The sequence below is a fragment of the Dasypus novemcinctus genome, chromosome 13, assembly GCF_030445035.2.
Source record: "Dasypus novemcinctus isolate mDasNov1 chromosome 13, mDasNov1.1.hap2, whole genome shotgun sequence".
Lineage (NCBI taxonomy): Eukaryota > Metazoa > Chordata > Mammalia > Cingulata > Dasypodidae > Dasypus > Dasypus novemcinctus.
This window is the reverse complement of record NC_080685.1, coordinates 38,442,406-38,461,256: the sequence shown is the minus strand read 5'-3', so window position 1 is coordinate 38,461,256 and position 18,851 is coordinate 38,442,406. Positions and strand designations below refer to the sequence as shown.

The window sequence follows — 18,851 nt, the reverse complement described above, 5'->3', positions numbered from 1 at the left end:
CAAGGAGGAGGCTGAGCTGCGCAGGCCCGAAACCCAGCAGGCGGCGAAGATGGCGGAGAACAGCGGTCGCGCCGGGAAGAGCGGCGTGAGCAGCGCGGGGAAGGGGGCGGTGTCGGCTGAGCAGGTGAGGATCGGAGAACGCCTAGAAGGGCATCCCCGGCAAGGTCCGAAATCCATGCGAGGAAGGGAGGGGGCTGTGGCTTTTACTCCCGTCCCACGTTTGCTTGGCCACTCAGGAGGGTCCTTGGAGAAGCTAGCCGAGCTCCGAGAGAGAGAGTGGGCGGGTCGGTAGGTGAAAGCCACACACCTCCTGCGGTCACGGGTGAACCTGGGGGAGGGAGAAGCCCTGGTTTGCAGGGCCTGGGAGGATGCACAGGTCTGAGGGGAGATGGTTCGTCACTGAATTTGCCCAACTCTCTGCTCCCCCAGACAGGATATGGCCCGGAAAGGCAGGTCGTAATGAATCCGAGGGGCTTAGTTAACGGGCTAGTGTGTAGTCTGTTACTTGACCCTGGAACCTCGTTGACAATCGCCGTCGTCCTGCAGAGCCACGTGACGCACATACTCGAACAGTTTAGTGGTCAATACTATTTTGAATCGGGAATCATTACTAGATTGAATTTCTAGAGAGACCAGAAACCATTTCTGATTTGAGTTTTCATTTCCCCCAGTGCCTAACATCGGGAAATGTTTAATAAATTAGTGAGAAAGCCCTTTGTCGCTAGGGAACCTGGTTTGATAAGAGCGGGGCCGGTGTTTAATCGGTATGCGAAGAAACATTCACAATAGAAATGAACAACAGCGTGCACAGGATAGAGTTAATTAGAGGCATTAGATTGCATTTAAACTCGGCAATTTTAATTACAAATTCATTCGTTATTTATCTGTTGAACATATACAACAGGCAAAAATGCCTGCATAAAGATTTTTAAAACTTTCGCCTGCCATCCAAGAGCTTATAACCTGGCAAGGAAAATAAAACATGCAAAGTGCTTATATAAGTCAGAAGATAAGTGTCCCAAGAGAGGTGTAAAGTGCTATGGGATTTGGGTGAGGAGAAAAAAGAGTTTCTGATGGGAAAAAGGAGAAGGAAAGAAGGAACCTAAGACTTTTTGGGGGTCTACCATGTGCCAGGAACTCTGCTGGGTATAGGGAAACAGATAAGTGAAATAGTCCTTGTCTTCAGGTAGCTCACAGACTATTTGAGAAAAGACAAACCAAAAAGTACAGATTTGTAATGCATTGCACAGTCCTCCTCCTTTATGGCATCTAGAGGAGGGAACCCTAACTAAGCAAGAGGCTATGGGATTTGTGAGGTAGGTGGGAAAGGGAACATGTGTTATAGTGGGAGTAGCTGAGAGCATAAAAACAAGTGTACTACTGTCAGACCTGAGTTTAAGTTCTATTTCTGCTCTTTACTATATTTATATGACCTCCAATGTGTTACTTCTCTTGGCCTTCTCCATAAAAGCATAATAATAGTACCTGCCTCATCCCTGTATTTCAAGAACTATGCAAGACAATGCATATAGAGTACTCTTGTACAGTGACTAGAATATAGTATGTGCTCAATGAATGCCAGTTATTATCTTTTGTTTTCTAGAAAAAATAATCCTTTAGCTCAGCTCTGAAAGATAAGTTAGTCAAACTAAGAAGGAAGTGGAACATTTTTTTAGATGGATAAAATAATTTGTTTAAAAGACCAACGTATGAAACTGCATGGCGTGTTTGTGATACAAACTGACTTAAAAGTTTGAAATGAGTTGTAAGACTTACAGTAGAGCAAAATGGATAAAAGAGAAATCTAGGATGTCTCTCAAGATTGTTTGTTGGATAGTGATCTAATAGGGAATGTAGGAGGAATAATGGCTTTGGGGGGAAAGATGGGTTTATTTTAGGGTTTTTGTGTTTGTATTTCTTGTGGGACATCTGGCTAAAGATCTTTAGTAGGTGGTTTGATTTGTAAATCTCAAGTTACAGAAAGAAACTGAGTTGGAGATACAGATTAGAGAGTTGTGAGCTTATGAATGGTAGACAAAGTGATTATTGTGGATGAAGTCATCTAGGATCTGAGAAAAAAAAGTGAGAAAAGAAATGGAATGAAAGTGGAACTACATTTAAGGGGTGGGTGGAGAAAGAGAAGCCCTTAAAGGAGACTGAGGATTCTGATACTGAGTTCTGAAGCTGTTCCTTGATTAATATTCTCTGGCCTTTGTTTGTGTTCCAGAGAGAACACTAGGTAAAAAATAGATTTATTGCTATAGCAAATGTGAGCCACATTTCCCTTACACACAAAATGGAAGCAAGTAACACGGTGTGCTAGTCACTTTACTTGTTTTATCTTGTTATTTAATTATCACTATATGAAGAGGGTTGTTTTATCCTCTCAACATTTTTGAGTTCCAGAGGGATTAGGCAATTTATCCAAGGTCAGTAATTGGAAGAATAGATATTTTAATTGAGGGACTTCAGCATCACACAGACCAATTTTTTCCACTTTACATCATAAACATATTAGAAATGTTTGAGTTGAGCTTTAAAGGATTGAATGGATTTGAGCAAGTAGCAGTGGGAATGGAAATAGGGTAACAAGAAGAGAGTAGGGGGAAAAATCAATTGATATGAAGTATAGGTGTAGAGAGTAGGGGGAAAAATCAATTGATATGAAGTATAGGTGTAAGTTAGAAAGGTGTGCTCCGTAAAGCTCAAGAAGTAAGTTAGGCTGAGGTCATAGAGGAATTTGAATGCATGGCAAAAAACTTGGACTTTTTAAGGTAAGCAGTAAGGGAGTCACAGAAAGATATATTAAACTGTTGGGTTTTTTTTCCTATTACATAAAGTAAAACATGTTCAGCGTAGAAAATGTAGGAAATATAGGAATAAGTACAAAAAAAGAAAAAGGAAATAAGTTGCCCATAATCCTACTCTCCAGAGACAACTGTTGTTATCATTTTAGGGTATCTCCTTTGAGAGTTTTTGTATATATGTGTTGGAAGATGAGGGAGGGCATATGTTTGTTTAGCAAGTAAGGATTATTTAGTATCTACTATTTGGTCATCTGCTTTTTAAGTCTAATAATATACCATGAATGTTTTATGTCAGTCAAGTTTAGGAAGATAATGTTAGCAGCAATGTGTGAATGGATTTGAATTGGGGGACTCCAAAACTAGGGAGATCATTTAGAAGAGTATTGCAGTAGTTCAGACAGATAATGAAAGCCTGAGCTAGGGTAATGCCGGGGAGCCTAAGAGAAATTGCTGACATAGGCAGTAAATTTGGTAGTTGATGGGATAAGGGTATGTTCAAAGATGAAGTCAGGTTTCCTACCTGGAAGGCTAGAATGGTGTCATTAGCAGAAATAGGTGAGACCAGAAGAGGAATAGTTCATGGGTAAAAGTATGTTCAACAGAATTGCCTTTGGGGAGCAAATGTGGTTCTTAAACTGTTGAGTACTTGCTTCCTACATGGGAGGTCCCAGGTGTGGTTCAGGGTGCCTCCTAAAAACAAAACAAAAAACAAACAGCAAACAAACGGAAAAAAAAAACAAACTTAGGTGAGCCAGCGTGGCTCAGCGATTCAGTGCCAGCTCCCCACGTACGAGGTCCCAGGTTCAATCCCCAGCGCCGGTACTTCAAAAAAAATCAGCTTTGAACATACTGAGTTTAAGGTATCCATAGGACCTATTGGTGGAGGAGTTATGTAATAATACCAACTACCATTGATTGATAACTTGTTTTATGCTGGATATTGTCCTAAATTCTTGATGTAATTAATTAATCCTCACAACATTTCTATGAAGCAGACATTATCTCTACTTTATTGGTGAAGAAACTTGGATTCAGAAAAGAAGTAAAGGGAAGTGAATTTGGCTCAACTGATAGAGCATCCGCCTACTACGTGGGAGGTCCAGGGTTCAAACCCAGAGCCATGTGGTGATCTGGCCCACATGCAGTGCTGATGCATGCAAGGAGTGCCATGCCACGCAGGGGTGTCCCCCACGTAGGGGAGCCCCGTGCACAAGAAGTGCACCCCGTAAGGAGAGCCGTCCAGCACGACAGGAAGTGGCACTGCACATGGAGAGCTGACACAGCAAGATGATGCAACAAAAAGAGACACAGATTCCCTGTGCTGTTAAGAATATAAGCAGACACTGAAGAATACGCAGCAAATGGACACAGAGAGCAGACAACTGGGGGCGGGGGCTGCGGGCAGGGAAGGTGAGAGAAATAAATAAAAAATAAATCTTAAAAAAAAAAAGTAAATGTTATAAGATTAAAAAAAGAGCTCACTAAAAAAAAAAAAAAGTAAATTGCTTTGGTCAGATTTTGAAGCCACTTCTGTCCAACTCCAAAGTTCCTTCCTCGAAATCGTACATATGGGTCTAGAATTTCTGAGATGGCCCAGGTTTGCAGGCAATTCACATAAAAGCAATTGTTGAAACCATAGAAATGGCTAAGAATACCAATTGAGATAGAGTAGGTAATAAAGGGAGAAGCACTAGGAACAGAATCATAGGTCCTGTCTGCTGAAAGGGTGAGAGAGAAGGAACTACAGAAAAGACAAAGAAGGAAGGTTCAGACTGATAGGAGAACCAGGCAGGGAACTGACAGGTCTTGGGGCCTGCAGTATATCCAGTACTTGACCGGTTATCACTTTAGTTCTCATTGTTACTCAAAGCAATGGTTCTCAACCCGCTGTGATTTTTGTTCCCCACTGAGCGTTTTGCAATGTGTGGAGACATTTTTGGTTTTCGTAAGTATTAATAAGAGAAGCAGATGTGGCTCAATTGATAGAGCATCTGCCTACCATGATGGAACATCCGCCTATCATATAGGATGTCCAGGATTCAAACCCAGGGCCTCCTGGCCCATGTGGTGAGCTGGCCCATGTGCAGTGCTGCCATGCGAAGGAGTGCCATGCTACACGGGTGTCCCCCACATAGGGGTGCCCCACATGCAAGGAGTGCGCCCTGCAAGGAGAGCCGCCCCCCACACACACACACAAAAGGTGCAACAAACAAATATTAATAAAAGGGATTGCAACAGGCTTTTAGTGGGTAGAGGTCAGGGATGCTGCTTAATATCCTCCAATGCACAGGACAGCCCCTGCAATGAAGGACTTTCCAGCCTAAAATGTCAGTAGTGTTAAGGTTGGGAAATCTATGGTATATCAGCCCTATTTCATAAATGAGAAAACAAATAAGTTAATTAACTTGGTCAAATAACAAGGAATGGCAAAACTGGGATTTGACTCCAGATCAGATTCAAGTTTAGGCTCTTTCCATCATACCATGCTGCTACTTAAAAGAGGAGAGTTTTAAGAAACAGATTGAAGACGGAGAAAAGGCTGTTGCATTTTGCAATTAGGTAGGAGGCCATTTATCATCTTTGAGGGGATAGTTTAATAACTAATAATAGCTTAATAACTGGTAAAGATAGAAGACAATTTAAAGTGGATTGGGAGTAAATGTGAGGTGAGGAAGTGGAGGCAGTAGGTAGACTAGCCCTAAATGAAGACTAATATGAACTAAATACAAAGAATAAACACATGGAGTTAAAACCTAGAGTATAGGTTGTTAGGAGATTAGAGGAGGGCTGTGAAGAAGTACTGATGTTTAATGTATGCAGAAGTTTTAATTAACTTGACTGTAAAAGTGTGGACATGGATAGAGTTGATGGTAATACATTATAGTGAGTAGCAGCTAGTTTATAAATGGGATTGTAGCTGAAAAAGGTAGTATAGGGATGTAAATGTCAGTTGAAAGAAAGCTAGAGAATAACCTAGGGACTGAATAACAGTGAACCCAGAGGTGGATGATGATTGTAGTTGAAGGTACAAATGCAAGAATGTCCTTCTGTGAACTAGAATGGATGTACATAACTCTTGTAGGGTGGTGGGAATATGGAAAAGCATGGGGAAAATATAATTAATGTAATTTATGGACGATCGTTAACAGCAGTACTGTAATATTCTTGCATCAGTGCCAAAGATGTAGTATTAATAATAGGGGAGTATGGAAAAAATATGCCAAGTGTATGCAGTGGACCATAGTTATTAGTAATAGTCTGATGATGATATCTCATAATCTGCAACAGATGTTCCACAGCAGCGTGGTGTGGTGGTGAAAGGGTGTTGTATGGGAATTCTACACACGTGTATGATTGTTTTTTTAAGTTCACTTCTATAGTAAAAATATATTTAAAAATAATACACAGGTTTTAAAAATTAAATTCTACCCTGGGGGTGGGGGGTGGGATTCAGTGAAGAAGAAGGAAGAAGAGAATCATCATTTAAGAAAGTAGCAAGGTCAAGGAAGAGAGTTTTCTTTGATGGAGTATGTTTGTTAGAATAAGGGATCTCAAACTGAGAATGAAGTGGAGTGATATTCCAGAAAATTTTTTTCCAGGTGTATCCAGTCATAATTCTCTATCTTTTCTATTCTTCCATTGGACCCCCCAGTAAGAATAACTATTTGGTTGTAAAAAGACCAAATGGGGGGAAAGGTAATGATTGTCAGTGTTTCTTGAAGTTATCAAAACTATATGGGGGAAGCGGATGTGACTCGAGCAATGGGGCTCCTGCCTACTGTATAGGAAGTACAGGGTTCAATACCCAGGGCCTCCTGGTAAAGGCAAGCTGGCCTGTGTGGTGAGCTGGCCTGTGTGGAGTGCTGCCCCACACGGAGAGCTGGTGCAGCAAGATGATGCAACAAAAAGAGACACAGAGGAGAGATAATAAGAGACGCAGCAGACTAGAGAGCTGAGGTGGCTCAAGAGAATGATCGCCTCTCTCCCACTCTGGAAGGTCTCAGGATCGGCTCCCAGAGCTGCCTAATGAGAATACAAGCACAGAAGAACATACAGAGACTGGACACAGGGAGCCAACAATGGAGGGAGGGGAGAAATAAATAAATCTTTAAAAAACAAAACAAAAACTATATGGGGGAGCGGATGTGGCTCAAGCGATTGGGTGTCTCCCTCCCACATAGGAGGTCCTGGTTCGGTCTCCCCATGCCTCCTGAAAAAAGAGGATGAACAGACACAGAGATCACACAATGTACAGACACAGAGCAGACAGTAAGCACAAACAATGGGGGAGAATAAATAAAATCTTTTTTAAAAAGCTATATGGTATTGGTTAAAAAAGAAAGACAAAAGGAAAAAAGTCAACAAAATCAAATGAAAATAGTTGACTTTTGTGAAAGTTAATCATAACAAGCCAAAAATAATATTTGAAAGAGAAAGGATGTTTTGAGTCAAACCTGGGTACAAATACCAGTTTTGAGTTCACTGTTATTTTAACTACCTCAACCCTACCTACCACCCTTAAGTTTCCTAATCTATAAAATGCTGGCATATGATATATATATATATATATATATGAATGAAATGAGATACAGAGACTAGCGCAATGCCTGGCAGATTAATATATGAAATATGAAAGAAATGAGGCATTTTAAAGAGACATTGCATTTGCATATTTAAAATTTTCAAAGAATATAACAAAGATTAGAAGGCAGGCAGCATGATGGGAATTAGAAAAAAAAGTTTTCTATCAAAAATTTTAAGGAATTGATGTTCATTACATGTGAGCACATAGAAGGGTTTAATGTATGGGGGTGGGGAGTGGTCAAGACTACTTCCTAGAAGAACCTAAGTTGAAAGTTGAAGAATTACAGTTGAGCAGAGAAAAAGGGATTGGGAGAGGATAAGAGAAAGGGTACAGTTTATATGCGAGTGCTTGAAGACAAGTGAATTAGGGGAACCACAGGTTTAAGAGACCTGAGTAAGAGAGGTAGAGGGAAGGTCTGATTGGAATTAGGCAGGGCAACCTGGAGAGGGAAGCAGGGACTAGGACTCTGGGCTGTGTTAAGGAGTTTGGACTTTATTCTGTGAGCAGTGGGGAGTTTTTTGTCTTTAAATTGTAACATATATGTAAAACACAACATTTCCTATTTTCAATTGTACATTTCAGTGGCATTCATTATATTCACAGAGTTGTGCTACCATCATTACCATTCATTACCAAAATTTTTTCATCATCCCAAATAGAAACTCTGTACTTATTAAGTAGTAACTCCCCATTTCCACCCCCCACTCTCCCACTCCCCCACCCCCACCACCTCCAATCTATTTTCTGTCTCTCAATTTGCTTATAAGTGGAATAAACAATATTTGTACTTTCATGTCTTTCTGGCTTATTTCACTTCATTAGCATGATATTTTCAAGGTTCATCCATTTTGAGGCATGTGTCAGAACTTGGTTCCTTTTTCACCTGAGTAATACACCATTTTACACATCTGTACCACCTTTTTTTTTTATCCATTCATCTGTTGGTAGACACTGAGTTGCTTCTACCTTTTTGCTATGGTGAATAGTGCTGGTGTGAACACTGGTGTACACGTCTCTGAATTTCTGCTTTCAGTTCTTTGGGGTATATTCAAGAGTAGAATTGTAATTCTGTGTTTAGCTCTTTTTGTTTTGTTTTTGTTTTTTTAAACAAATCAATTTTATTGATACATATCAACAAAGCATACAATTCATCCAAATTGCACAATCAATGGTATTCATCACAATCACTGTCTTTAGCTTTTTGATGAACTGCCATGTTGTTTTCCACAGCAGCTACACCATTTTACCTTCCCACCAGCAATTCATGAGAGTTCTAAATTTTCCATATCCTCACCAAACTTGTTATTTTCCATTGTTGAGGTTTTAGACGTAGGAGCAATAGGTTTAGATTTAAATTTTAAGTGCTACAGCTTGGGGAATGGATTGAAGGGGGCAAATCTGGAGGCAGTTTGGAACTCAGCTAGGTAGCTATGGTAGATGGGAAAGAGCATAGTGAAACATGAGATCAAAGTGGATAGATTTGAGGTATTTAGCACATAGATGTGACTTAGAGATTAATTAGATATGGAGGGGAAATGGTGTGGTTCAACTGATAGAGCATCCACCTACCATATGGCGGGTCCAGGGTTCGATACCCAGGGCCTCCTGACCTATGTGGTGAGCTGGCCCACTTGCCGTGTTGCCGCACCCAAGGAGTGCTGTGCCACGCAGGGGTGTCCCCCCTTGTAGGGGTGGCCCATGCACAAGAAGTGCGCCTTGCAAGGAGAGCCACCCCTCGCGAAAAAAAATGCAGCCCGCCCAGGAGTGGTGCCACACACACAGAGCTGATGCAGAAAGATGACACAACAAGAAAAGTGACACAGTTTCCCGATGCCTCAGGACAAGAATGCAAGCAGACACAGAAGAACACACAGTGAATGGACACAGAGAACAGACAACAGGGGGAAGGGGAGCAAAATAAATAAAATCTGAAAAAAAAAAATTAGATATGGAGGATGAGGGAAGCGGACTTGGCCCAATGGACAGGGCATCCGCCTACCACATGGGAGGTCTGTGGTTCAAACCACGGCCTCCTTGACCCGTGTGGAGCTGGCCCATGCACAGTGCTGAGCGTGCAAGGAGTGCCGTGCCATGCAGCGGCGTCCCCCATGTAGGGGAGCCCCACGTGCAAGGAGTGCACCCCGTAAGGAGAGCCGCCTAGCGTGAAAGAAAGTGCAGCCTGCCTGAGAATGGTGCCGCACACACAGAGAGCTAACACAACAAGATGACCCAACAAAAAGAAACACAGATTCCCGGTGCCGCTGATAAGGATAGAAGCGGTCACAGAAGAACACCCAGAGAATGGACACAGAGGGTAGACAATTGGGGGAGAAAAATAAATTAAAAAAAAAAAAAGATGGAGGATGAGTCATGGATAATTCCAAGGTTTTTGGACTTAAGGTCCCTTCCAACTCTAAAAATGATTAACAAAAATAGTAAAAGCTACCAGTAGTGCTCTGGGGAAATAGATACAATCATGTCATTGCTGGTAACACTGTAAATTGGTCTGGCCATCTTAAGAGCTATCTAGCAACATGCAATAGAAGCTACAATAATGTTAGTACTCTTTTGACTCATTAAACTCACTCTTGGTAAGGGAAGAAGGAAAACAGTCTTAACATTTTTGTATTATTTGTCCACAGATATTTAACACCAATAATATTTACTAGAGAAAAAATTTGTAAGTCTAAATGTCTCAACCAGCAACCACAAGGGAATAATTAAGCAGTTTTTTTCTTTTAAACATTTATTTATTTATTTATTTCTCTCCCCTCCCCCTCCCCCGCCCCAGTTGTCTATTATCTGTGTCTGTTTGCTGTGTCTTCTTCTTTGTCCACTTCTGTTGTTGTCAGCGGCATGGGAATCTGTGTTTCTTTTCGTTGCGTCATCTTGTTGTGTCAGCTCTCCATGTGGGTAGTGTCATTCTTAGGCAGGCTGCACTTTCTTTCGCGCTGGGCGGCTCTCCTTACGGGGCGCACTCCTTACACGTGGGGCTCCCCTACGTGGGGGACACCCCTGCGTGGCAGGGCACTCCTTGCACATCAGCACTGCTCAAGGGCCAGCTCCACACGGGTCAAGGAGGCCCCAGGGTTTAAACCACAGACCTCCCCTGTGGTACACAGATGCCATATCCATTGGGCCAAGTCTGCTTCCCAATTAAGCAGTTTTAAAAATGTATCACAAGGGGAAGTGGTTGTGGCTCAACTAGAGTGTCCGCCTAACATGTGGAGGGCACAGGTTTCTATACTCAGGGCCTCCTGACCTGTGTGGTGAGCTGGCCACATGCAGTGCTGCCATGTGCATGTGCCACACTGTTGTCCCCTGCATAGGGGTGCCCCATGTGCAAGGAGTACGCCCCGCAAGGAGAGTCACCCTGTGCAAAAAAAGTGTAGCCTGCCCAGGAGTGGTACTACACACACAGAGAGATGATGCAGCAAGATGACACAACAGAAAAAAAAGTGACACAGTTTCCCTGTGCCACATGACAAGAATGCAAGTGAACACAGAAGAACACACAGTGAATGGACACAGAGAGCTGACAACGGGGTGGAGGGAGTAATAAATCTTTAAAATATATATATATATCATGCGCGGATGTAGCTAAAGTGGTTGCATGCCTGCTTCCCATGTATGAGGTCCTGGGTTTGACCTCAGAAAAACAAACAATAAAACCAGCTCTCATTGGGGAGAAGATGTAGCTCACAGGTTGAGCACCTGCTTCCTCATGTATGAGGTCCTGGTTCAATCCCTGGTACCTAAACTCCCCCCTAAATATATATGTAAATGTGTGTGTGTGTGTGTATGTGTGTGTGTATCATCCCAATGGGAATTGGGGAATTTTATTTTGTTTTTTATTTTTTATAAAGTATTTATTTCTATTTTTATTTCTCTCCACTCCCTCCCCCCTCAGTTGTCTGCTCTCTGTGTCCATTCACTGTGTGTTCTTTTGTGACCACTTCTATCCTAATCAGCAGCACCGGGAATCTGTATTCTTTTTGTTGCATCATCTTGTTGTGTTAGCTCTCTGTGTGTGTGGCACCATTCTTGGGCAGGCTGCACTTTCTTCACGCTGGGCGGCTCTCCTTATGGGGTGCAGTCCTTGTGTGTGAGGCTCCCCTACATGGGGGATACCCCTACGTGGCACGGCACTCCTTGCAAGCATCAGCACTGTGCATGGGCCAGCTCCACACGAGTCAAGGAGGCCCAGGGTTTGAACTGCAGACCTCCCATGTGGTAGGCAGACGCCCTATCCATTGGGCCAAGCCCGCTTCCTGGGATTGGGGGATTTTAATGCTTTGTGAGTACAGAGTTTCTCTCTATTTGGGATGTTGGAAATTTTTTGATGGTGGTAATGGTAGCACAGCACTGTGAATATAATTAACACCACTAAATTGTATACTTCAAAGTGGCTAAAATGGGAAATTTTACATTGTATATATGTTACCGTGATTTAAAAAAATATATGGAACTGTACAACACAGAGTGAACTGTAATGTAAACTATGGAGTTTAGTTAATAATATAATAGTATTGGTTCATAAATTGTAACAAATTTACCACACTAATGTAAAATGTTAATAATAGGGAAAACTGCATGCATGAGAGGTGTTATATGGGAACTGTACTTTCTACATGATTTTTCTGTAAACTTATAACTGCTCTAATGAAGGTAGAAAGGGAGGGAGGAAGTGAAAGAAAGAATATATATCAGTAGGGTGTAAATGCTATATGTAGCATTTAAAAATAAGAAAGCTATGTCTTTAAAAAATTGTACAGGGAAGCGGATGAGGCTTAAGCGATTGGGCTCCTATCTATCATATAGGAGGTCCAGGATTCAATTCCTGGGACTTCCTGGTGAAGGCAAGCTGGCCTGCACAGAGTGCTGACCTGTGCAGGAGTGCTGACCGGTGCAGGAGTGCTGGCCCGCATGGAGAGCTGGTGCATCAAGATAATGCAACAAAAAGAGACACAGAGGAGAGACAATACACAGCAGACCAGAGAGCTGAGGTGGTACAAGAGGTTGAGTGCCTCTCTCCCACTCCAGAAGGTCCCAGAATTAGTTCTGGTGCTACCTAAAGAGAAGAGAAGCAGACACAGAAGAATACATAGTGAATGGACACAGAAAGTATATAGAGAGTGCAAAACAACAGGGATGGGGCCGGGGGGGGGGCGGTAAATAAATTTTTAAAAAATTGTACCTGCCAATTATGAGACTATAACGAGGTCTCATGGCTGTAAGGACTGAAGTTAACTTTAGAAAAGGATAAATAGGTGGTGTTTTAATTTAATTGGATTCCTTTAGTAAGGGTGTTTACATTTAAGATAATGATTTCACATGGTTGAGAGAATCAACACTGACATAATTATCCTTGTTCACTCCAAGCAATTTAAGAAGACCAGAAAATGAGGCGAAAAGGAGGAGAATTAGGTCTAGCTATAGGGGAGAAGACCATTGGAAAAGCTGTGTATTTTAAGTAGAAAATGTGGGAATGGAGTAGGAATAGAGCACAACTTCTCTCATCTTCATTTCCTGGCATACCCTAGAGATGGTAGGTTTATGGTTGGTTTATTTTGCATTTAATTTAGGTTGCAGTTAGCTGCTAAGAGATTTCATCTCCTTTAAGTATACCCATGACTAAAATTTTCCATAACAACTGTGGGTAACTCACACATTTAATAGACTTATTTTAGTTTGGTGTTTGATTAAAAGCTCATAAACTGGTCCAAGAAGAAATAGGGATTGTTACTAGGGATAGTGTTGAAGAAAAGTTTGAATTAAAAAAATCTCTTTTCTTCTTTTAGATGTGTTAAGTTGATGGCCAAAAGGTGATTCCTACTAACTACTAAGGAAAATAAGATCAGGCACCAGACACTTAAGCTGATTCCATTAATGTATTTAACAACATATATCCATAAGATTGGGTCATTTGGGTGTGAGGAAAATGGCTAGAATCTGGGTTAATCATGGAATTTTCTTACTTGAGATGATTTTGATATAGAGAATTGATATAGGAGAAAAAGCTAACCATAAATGGAATAGTTTCTGTATAGGCAGGCAGTGAAGGTGAAGGAAAAACAGCCTGGAGATGAATTCGATTTCCAGAATGTTTGTTGAAATGAGTGGCTGAAGTAGACGGAGATGAAAGAGTGATGGATGGGAGAAGGGAGCAAGTGCTGGAATGACAAGTCCCTAGTCAAATATTGGTTATTGGTCATTAGAGGGGATGTAGGAGTGGTGCGGGTCACCTTTTTGGATTATCTTAGCAGTATATGAACAAAACAGAAAAAGAGCTAGAAATAAGGGACCCAGTAAAGATGAGGTGGTTAGTCATCAAAACTAGCAGATTTCTAGCAGTGAGGCTGGAGATGTAAGTGGGGGTGAGACTAGGGAGATTTGATAATGGGTTGAATAGATGAGCCCAGCTGCTCTCAGCTGGCCAGAGGAGGTTAAGAGGATACTTTTTTGCAGGGAAGGCCATTATAGAAATAAATGTATTTTGCTGCTTACAAAACCATTTCACACTCGTATATGAAGTAGGTATTACTATTATTTGTATTTCACAAATTAGAAAAGTAAAGTTCAAAGAGGTTAAGCCATTGATTTTCAGCTCTCGCTGTACTCTAGATTCATGTGGGGATCTTTTTTCAAAATATTGAGGCCTTGGTGTCACTCCTTATGATTCTGTAATTGTTCTGAGGCTACACTATTCATGTTTTTAAAATGTTCCCCAAGTGATTCTAATGTGTAGCCAGAATTGAGAACTGTAGGATTAAATGTCTGTCCAAGTTCATAGAGCCTGTATGTGACAGGGGCAGAACTTGAAGCTTGGTATTTTGTCTCCACAAACCATGTGTTTTTCTTTTTTATTTAACTCCCCCATCTCTCCCCCTCCCCATGTACTTTTTTTTTTAGGAGGTACCCCCAGTAACTCAACCACTGAGCTACAACTTCTCCCCTGCCCCCATATTTTTATTTTTTTATATTTTTAAAAAATTTAATTCACCACCCCTCCTTGTTGTTTGTGTTTGCTGTCTGCTCTCTGTGTCCGTTTGCTGTGTGTTCTTCCATGTCTGCTTGTCTTTTCTTCTCATCTTTCTCTTTATGAGGCACCAGGAACCGATCCTGGGACCCTCCTGTACTTTTCATCTGCTATTTCTTTCCAGACACAGTCATCAGAGCCCTATGCTGGAAGTGATGGTGGGGTGGTATTAGTATCTAGTCTGGCTCTCACACTCTGTTTTCATTTTCTTCTCAGTTTCTGGGGAACTAGGAGCTGACGGTATTCACTTCTCTGGGTCTTTACTTGTGTTATTTCTTGTGCCTCTTGAACACGCTCCCCCTTATCCCATAATTCCTTATATTTTAGGTTTAGGCCTTTTTAAAATTAATTATTTTTTAAGTTAATAGATCATACAAAACATTACATTAAAAAACATAAGAGGTTCCCATATACCCCACTTCCCACCCCCATCAATTTTTTAATTGTATTTTTTTTGAAGATATATAGATTACAAAAAATGTTACATTCAGAGAAATATATAGCTCTCATATACCCCCCACCACCCCACTCCTCCCACTAGGCCTTATCTCTTAGGAAGCCCTTATCTGTTAGGGTTTGTAGGCCACAGAAACTGACTCTGGCCAACTTATGTTTGGGGGGAAAAGTGGGTAGTTCACAGAATTGAACACAATTAAAAGAAAGGGTAAGTAACTAGGCCACAGAAAGTTCAAGAATTAGGGCAGCTTCAGGGATCTCAGGGATAGGAACAAAGGGTCATCTCTAGAGGACTGCTAGATGTCTTAGTTCTAACTAACTGCCTTCTCTACCTGTTGTCGTTCCTGTGGAGAGAGACTCTGGTTTAGAATAGCTCACTGGCTCTGTGGTCAAGGGGCAAGGGTTCTGTGGTTAGTAAACCCCAGGGAATTAAATAAGGAAGGACACTTCTCCAGTGGAAGGGATGCTGGGTAGGCCCAAACAACAGTCAGTCACTACAAAACCTTTCATGACAGCCCTCCTTATGTGCAAGTCTAGGTGCCTCTGTAAGTTGCTCCAGTAATTTTCCACCCCAATCCCTCTATTATAAATGCCCATTTCCCACCTGTAGGAAGTGAGGGGCAAATCCATTCTGTAATCCTCCAAGGCCAAGCAAATATTTGATACATAGTAGGCCCTCAATAAGTGTTTGGTATGTGGAATTCCAAACAGATATTGCACACTTGTGTTCTCCTTTTTCAAAGTGTCCACGACTACCTTTGTAAAAGCCTGCCTCTCTTTCTGCTATCTTGACCCTCTGCTTTTTCCACTCTCACCTCTAATCACTTTCTTAGGTAATTGCTGGCTTCAACCGCCTTCGGCAGGAGCAGCGAGGCCTGGCATCCAAAGCTGCTGAGCTGGAGATGGAATTAAATGAGCACAGGTGAGGAAGTTGGGGAAAGGCAAATAATAGGTGATTGGATGGGCTATTTTGTGAGGGCGGGTTGCAGTGGAGTAGGACTGGATCCTTAGATCTTCTTTACCTCCTACCCCAGCCTAGTGATAGATACACTGAAGGAGGTCGATGAAACCCGCAAGTGCTACCGCATGGTTGGAGGGGTGCTCGTGGAGCGGACTGTCAAAGAGGTGCTGCCTGCCTTGGAGAATAACAAGGAGCAGGTGAGCAAGAATCCTGAAGTAGACGCTTTGGGCAATAGAGGGGTAAGGAAAAGGGTAAGAAAAATCTGGGTAGGAGCTCATGTTGAAGATAGGCTAAAGAGCCTAAAATTTCCTTGGGCGTGAGATGCCTCTTTCTCTGGGCTGTGTGATCTAGCTGAGTTGGGAATTAGAGCATGGATACCTGCATGAAATCACCTGAGAGGCTAATTTAAAATGCAGTTCCTGGACCCAGTGAATCAGAACATAAAAAAATATGCAGCCTGGGTGATTGTTAATGTACATTAATGTTTGTAAACCACTGCATTGAGAAGGGTATAGTTTTTAGCGCCTGGGCTCCACTATTAAAACTCATGCTTAGAGGTGAGATTAGAGATATCTTTCCTTTACTTCCCCAACTATATAGTCCATACCAGATAGGGGAAGAAGTCCTGAAACCTGTATATAATCGCTATCTTTTGCCCTCTAGATCCAGAAGATTATTGAGACACTAACACAACAGCTTCAGGCAAAGGGAAAAGAACTAAATGAATTCCGGGAAAAGCATAACATTCGACTCATGGGGGAAGATGAGAAGCCAGCAGCCAAGGAAAACTCAGAAGGGGCTGGGGCTAAGGCCAGCTCAGCCGGAGTGTTGGTCTCCTAGGGACCAAGGCTTTTGCAATTTTTCTACCCTGAATCCTACTTCTTCTAATTTCTTTATTGTTATTATTTTCTCTGCTATTGTACTATTTTTTTGTTAATTAAATGTTTTGGTCATGATGCTTAGCTCTAGTCTGAAGTTTTCAATATTAGCCGTAGAGATTTCATGAGGCAGTGAACTGCATATGATTTTATGGTTTATGGTTTCAGCAGGTTAATGGCTCACAATATGGATGTAAGACCCATATTTTATCCTTTCCTTTACAAATAAAGATGCATCCACTTATTTATCATTTTCCCCCAAAAAGATTCAGAGACAAATGTTAAGTACTACATTGAGATTTAATAAGCACTTGAAATGGCAGATAACTGATGAAAATACTTTGTGGATGTGCAACAAAACAGGCATTATATCTTGGCACTATTCTTTAGACAAAGAGGTCCAGGATGCAAACCTGTGGACTAGCTGTCCTGCCATCCTCACCAAAACCCCCAATCAGGTAAAGCTGGTCATTCCACAGGCAGGTGCGATGGCCTACGCGTTTCACCCCTCGGTCTGCACAGGGGAAGTGGAACCACAGAGAAGGAGACTTGCCTGTTGGGAGGAGTAGGGGGCAGTTATTGAGGCTGGAGCACTTTGGCACCCCTAAGGCTCTTTAACAAGACCAAAGTCTTGCCCCTTCCTTTTCTCCTCACTTGATGTGTGGGCCTCTTCAAATACTTAATACTCTGGATATTCCCTTTACTTTTGTTGACCAGTTCCTCCTCCCTACCTCCATCGCTCCATCATCTTTCTGCAGACTTCTGGCTCTATCTTCCCACCCTTTCCCCCCTCAACTATAAGGCTGGTTCTCACGGGTGTCATAGATATAGAGGTCATTGCAGATGGTGTCTCTGGCTCTGGTCAGAGTTTCTCCACCAAACAGCACAGCAAAGGGCCCCACCACAGAACAGGAGTGATGCCGTAGTCCCTGGGGCCCTTGCCGGGTTCCCTGGCCACTGCTCACAAGCCTTGCAAGCTGTTCCATTAGACGAGGGGCAACAGGTGATTCCTCCTTGGGGGAGAAGGGAGGCACTGTCTGAAGGAATCTGGGGATCACATTTTAGCCCCCTTCCACCCTAAGCAAGATGTGAATAGATAATACCTTAATCTTCCCATGACTCCAATTCCCAGCTACTTCTGGTTCAGCTGATTTGCAACCCCCAAAGAGCAATAGCTGATGACCTGGGTGGGGGCCAGAGGTTTGGAGCAAGGCTGCACAGTGACCTGAGCGTGAGACTGTGTGGCAATCTTCTTCCTTGTAGCTGTGGATATGTAGAAATTGAGGGCCTGAGTTGGGTTTTCTGGAAAATGTTAAGTGCTGTGCCACCTTTTACCCACCCCCAGCCTTACTCCTTAGAAAGGAGGCTCGAGATACTGTGGTAGTTCCCATGAGAGGGGGGCTAATATGAGTAGAGTTCAGCTTAGACATAGGTAGAGAAGAATCCCAAGGAAGGAGGTTCCTAAGGGGAGGATGTGAATAAATACTCTGCAAAATTTGTTCAGCTTTTACTCCTCCAGAGTGCAGATGAAGGGAGGGTGAAGGAAGGGTCCTGGGGTTGGGGCAGGAGTACAATACCAGTAGGTGCGGGCGCCAGGGTCCAACTTTAAGCTGTAGATGCTTCCGTAGCGGCGCTGGGTACGGGTACCGCCCTCCCGACCAGCCACCCGCAGCTCTCGGTCCGAGAGGCGGGTGCAGGTGTGGCTACTGAGGCCGGCAGGGGGGCAGTTTCCGGCGGCTGCGGTCCACGCCTCCCACACTCGGCGCTCCACGTCCAGGGCGTCCACTGTGGCCAGGCGACGCGACCCGTCCCAGCCGCCGACCACGCAGAGCCAGCGCCCTCCCACGGGCGCCGCGTCGTGGTGGCTGCGCCTCGGGCCGTCCCGGGCTCCCACCCGCACCGCCTGACCCCTAACCGGGTCGAAGGCCACAGTATCACCGCTGGGCTCTCTCGCACCTCCTGCTAGCAGACCCCCCACGAGATAGAACTGCCCCCGCAGTTCGGTGCATGAATGGAAGGCCCGCGCCAAAAGCGCATCTCGCCCCACCGGCCGCCAGGCCCAGCCTGAGCCCCCCGCCCCGCCCGGGGGCACGGCCACCGCCATGGGCCCAGGGGAGAGGGGAGG

At 43.2% G+C, this 18,851-nt stretch overlaps 2 protein-coding genes across 2 annotated transcripts; one reads left to right on the top strand and one right to left on the bottom strand.

The window, feature by feature from the left end:
* Nucleotides 1–4: 4 nt before the first annotated feature.
* PFDN2 (prefoldin subunit 2) lies at nt 5–16,810 on the top strand. Its single transcript, XM_004448360.5, has 4 exons — nt 5–124; nt 15,721–15,809; nt 15,922–16,045; nt 16,512–16,810. Exons 1-4 carry the CDS (start codon nt 50–52, stop codon nt 16,686–16,688), a joined length of 465 nt encoding a protein of 154 aa, XP_004448417.1. The 5' UTR covers nt 5–49; the 3' UTR covers nt 16,689–16,810.
* Nucleotides 16,811–17,007: 197 nt separating this feature from the next.
* KLHDC9 (kelch domain containing 9) lies at nt 17,008–18,830 on the bottom strand. The gene is made up of 4 exons (XM_004448368.4): nt 18,304–18,830; nt 17,830–17,989; nt 17,541–17,739; nt 17,008–17,279 (listed from the first exon to the last, which is right to left on the bottom strand). The coding sequence occupies exons 1-4, from the start codon at nt 18,828–18,830 to the stop codon at nt 17,113–17,115; spliced, it is 1,053 nt and encodes a 350-aa protein (XP_004448425.1). The 3' UTR covers nt 17,008–17,112.
* Nucleotides 18,831–18,851: the final 21 nt, after the last annotated feature.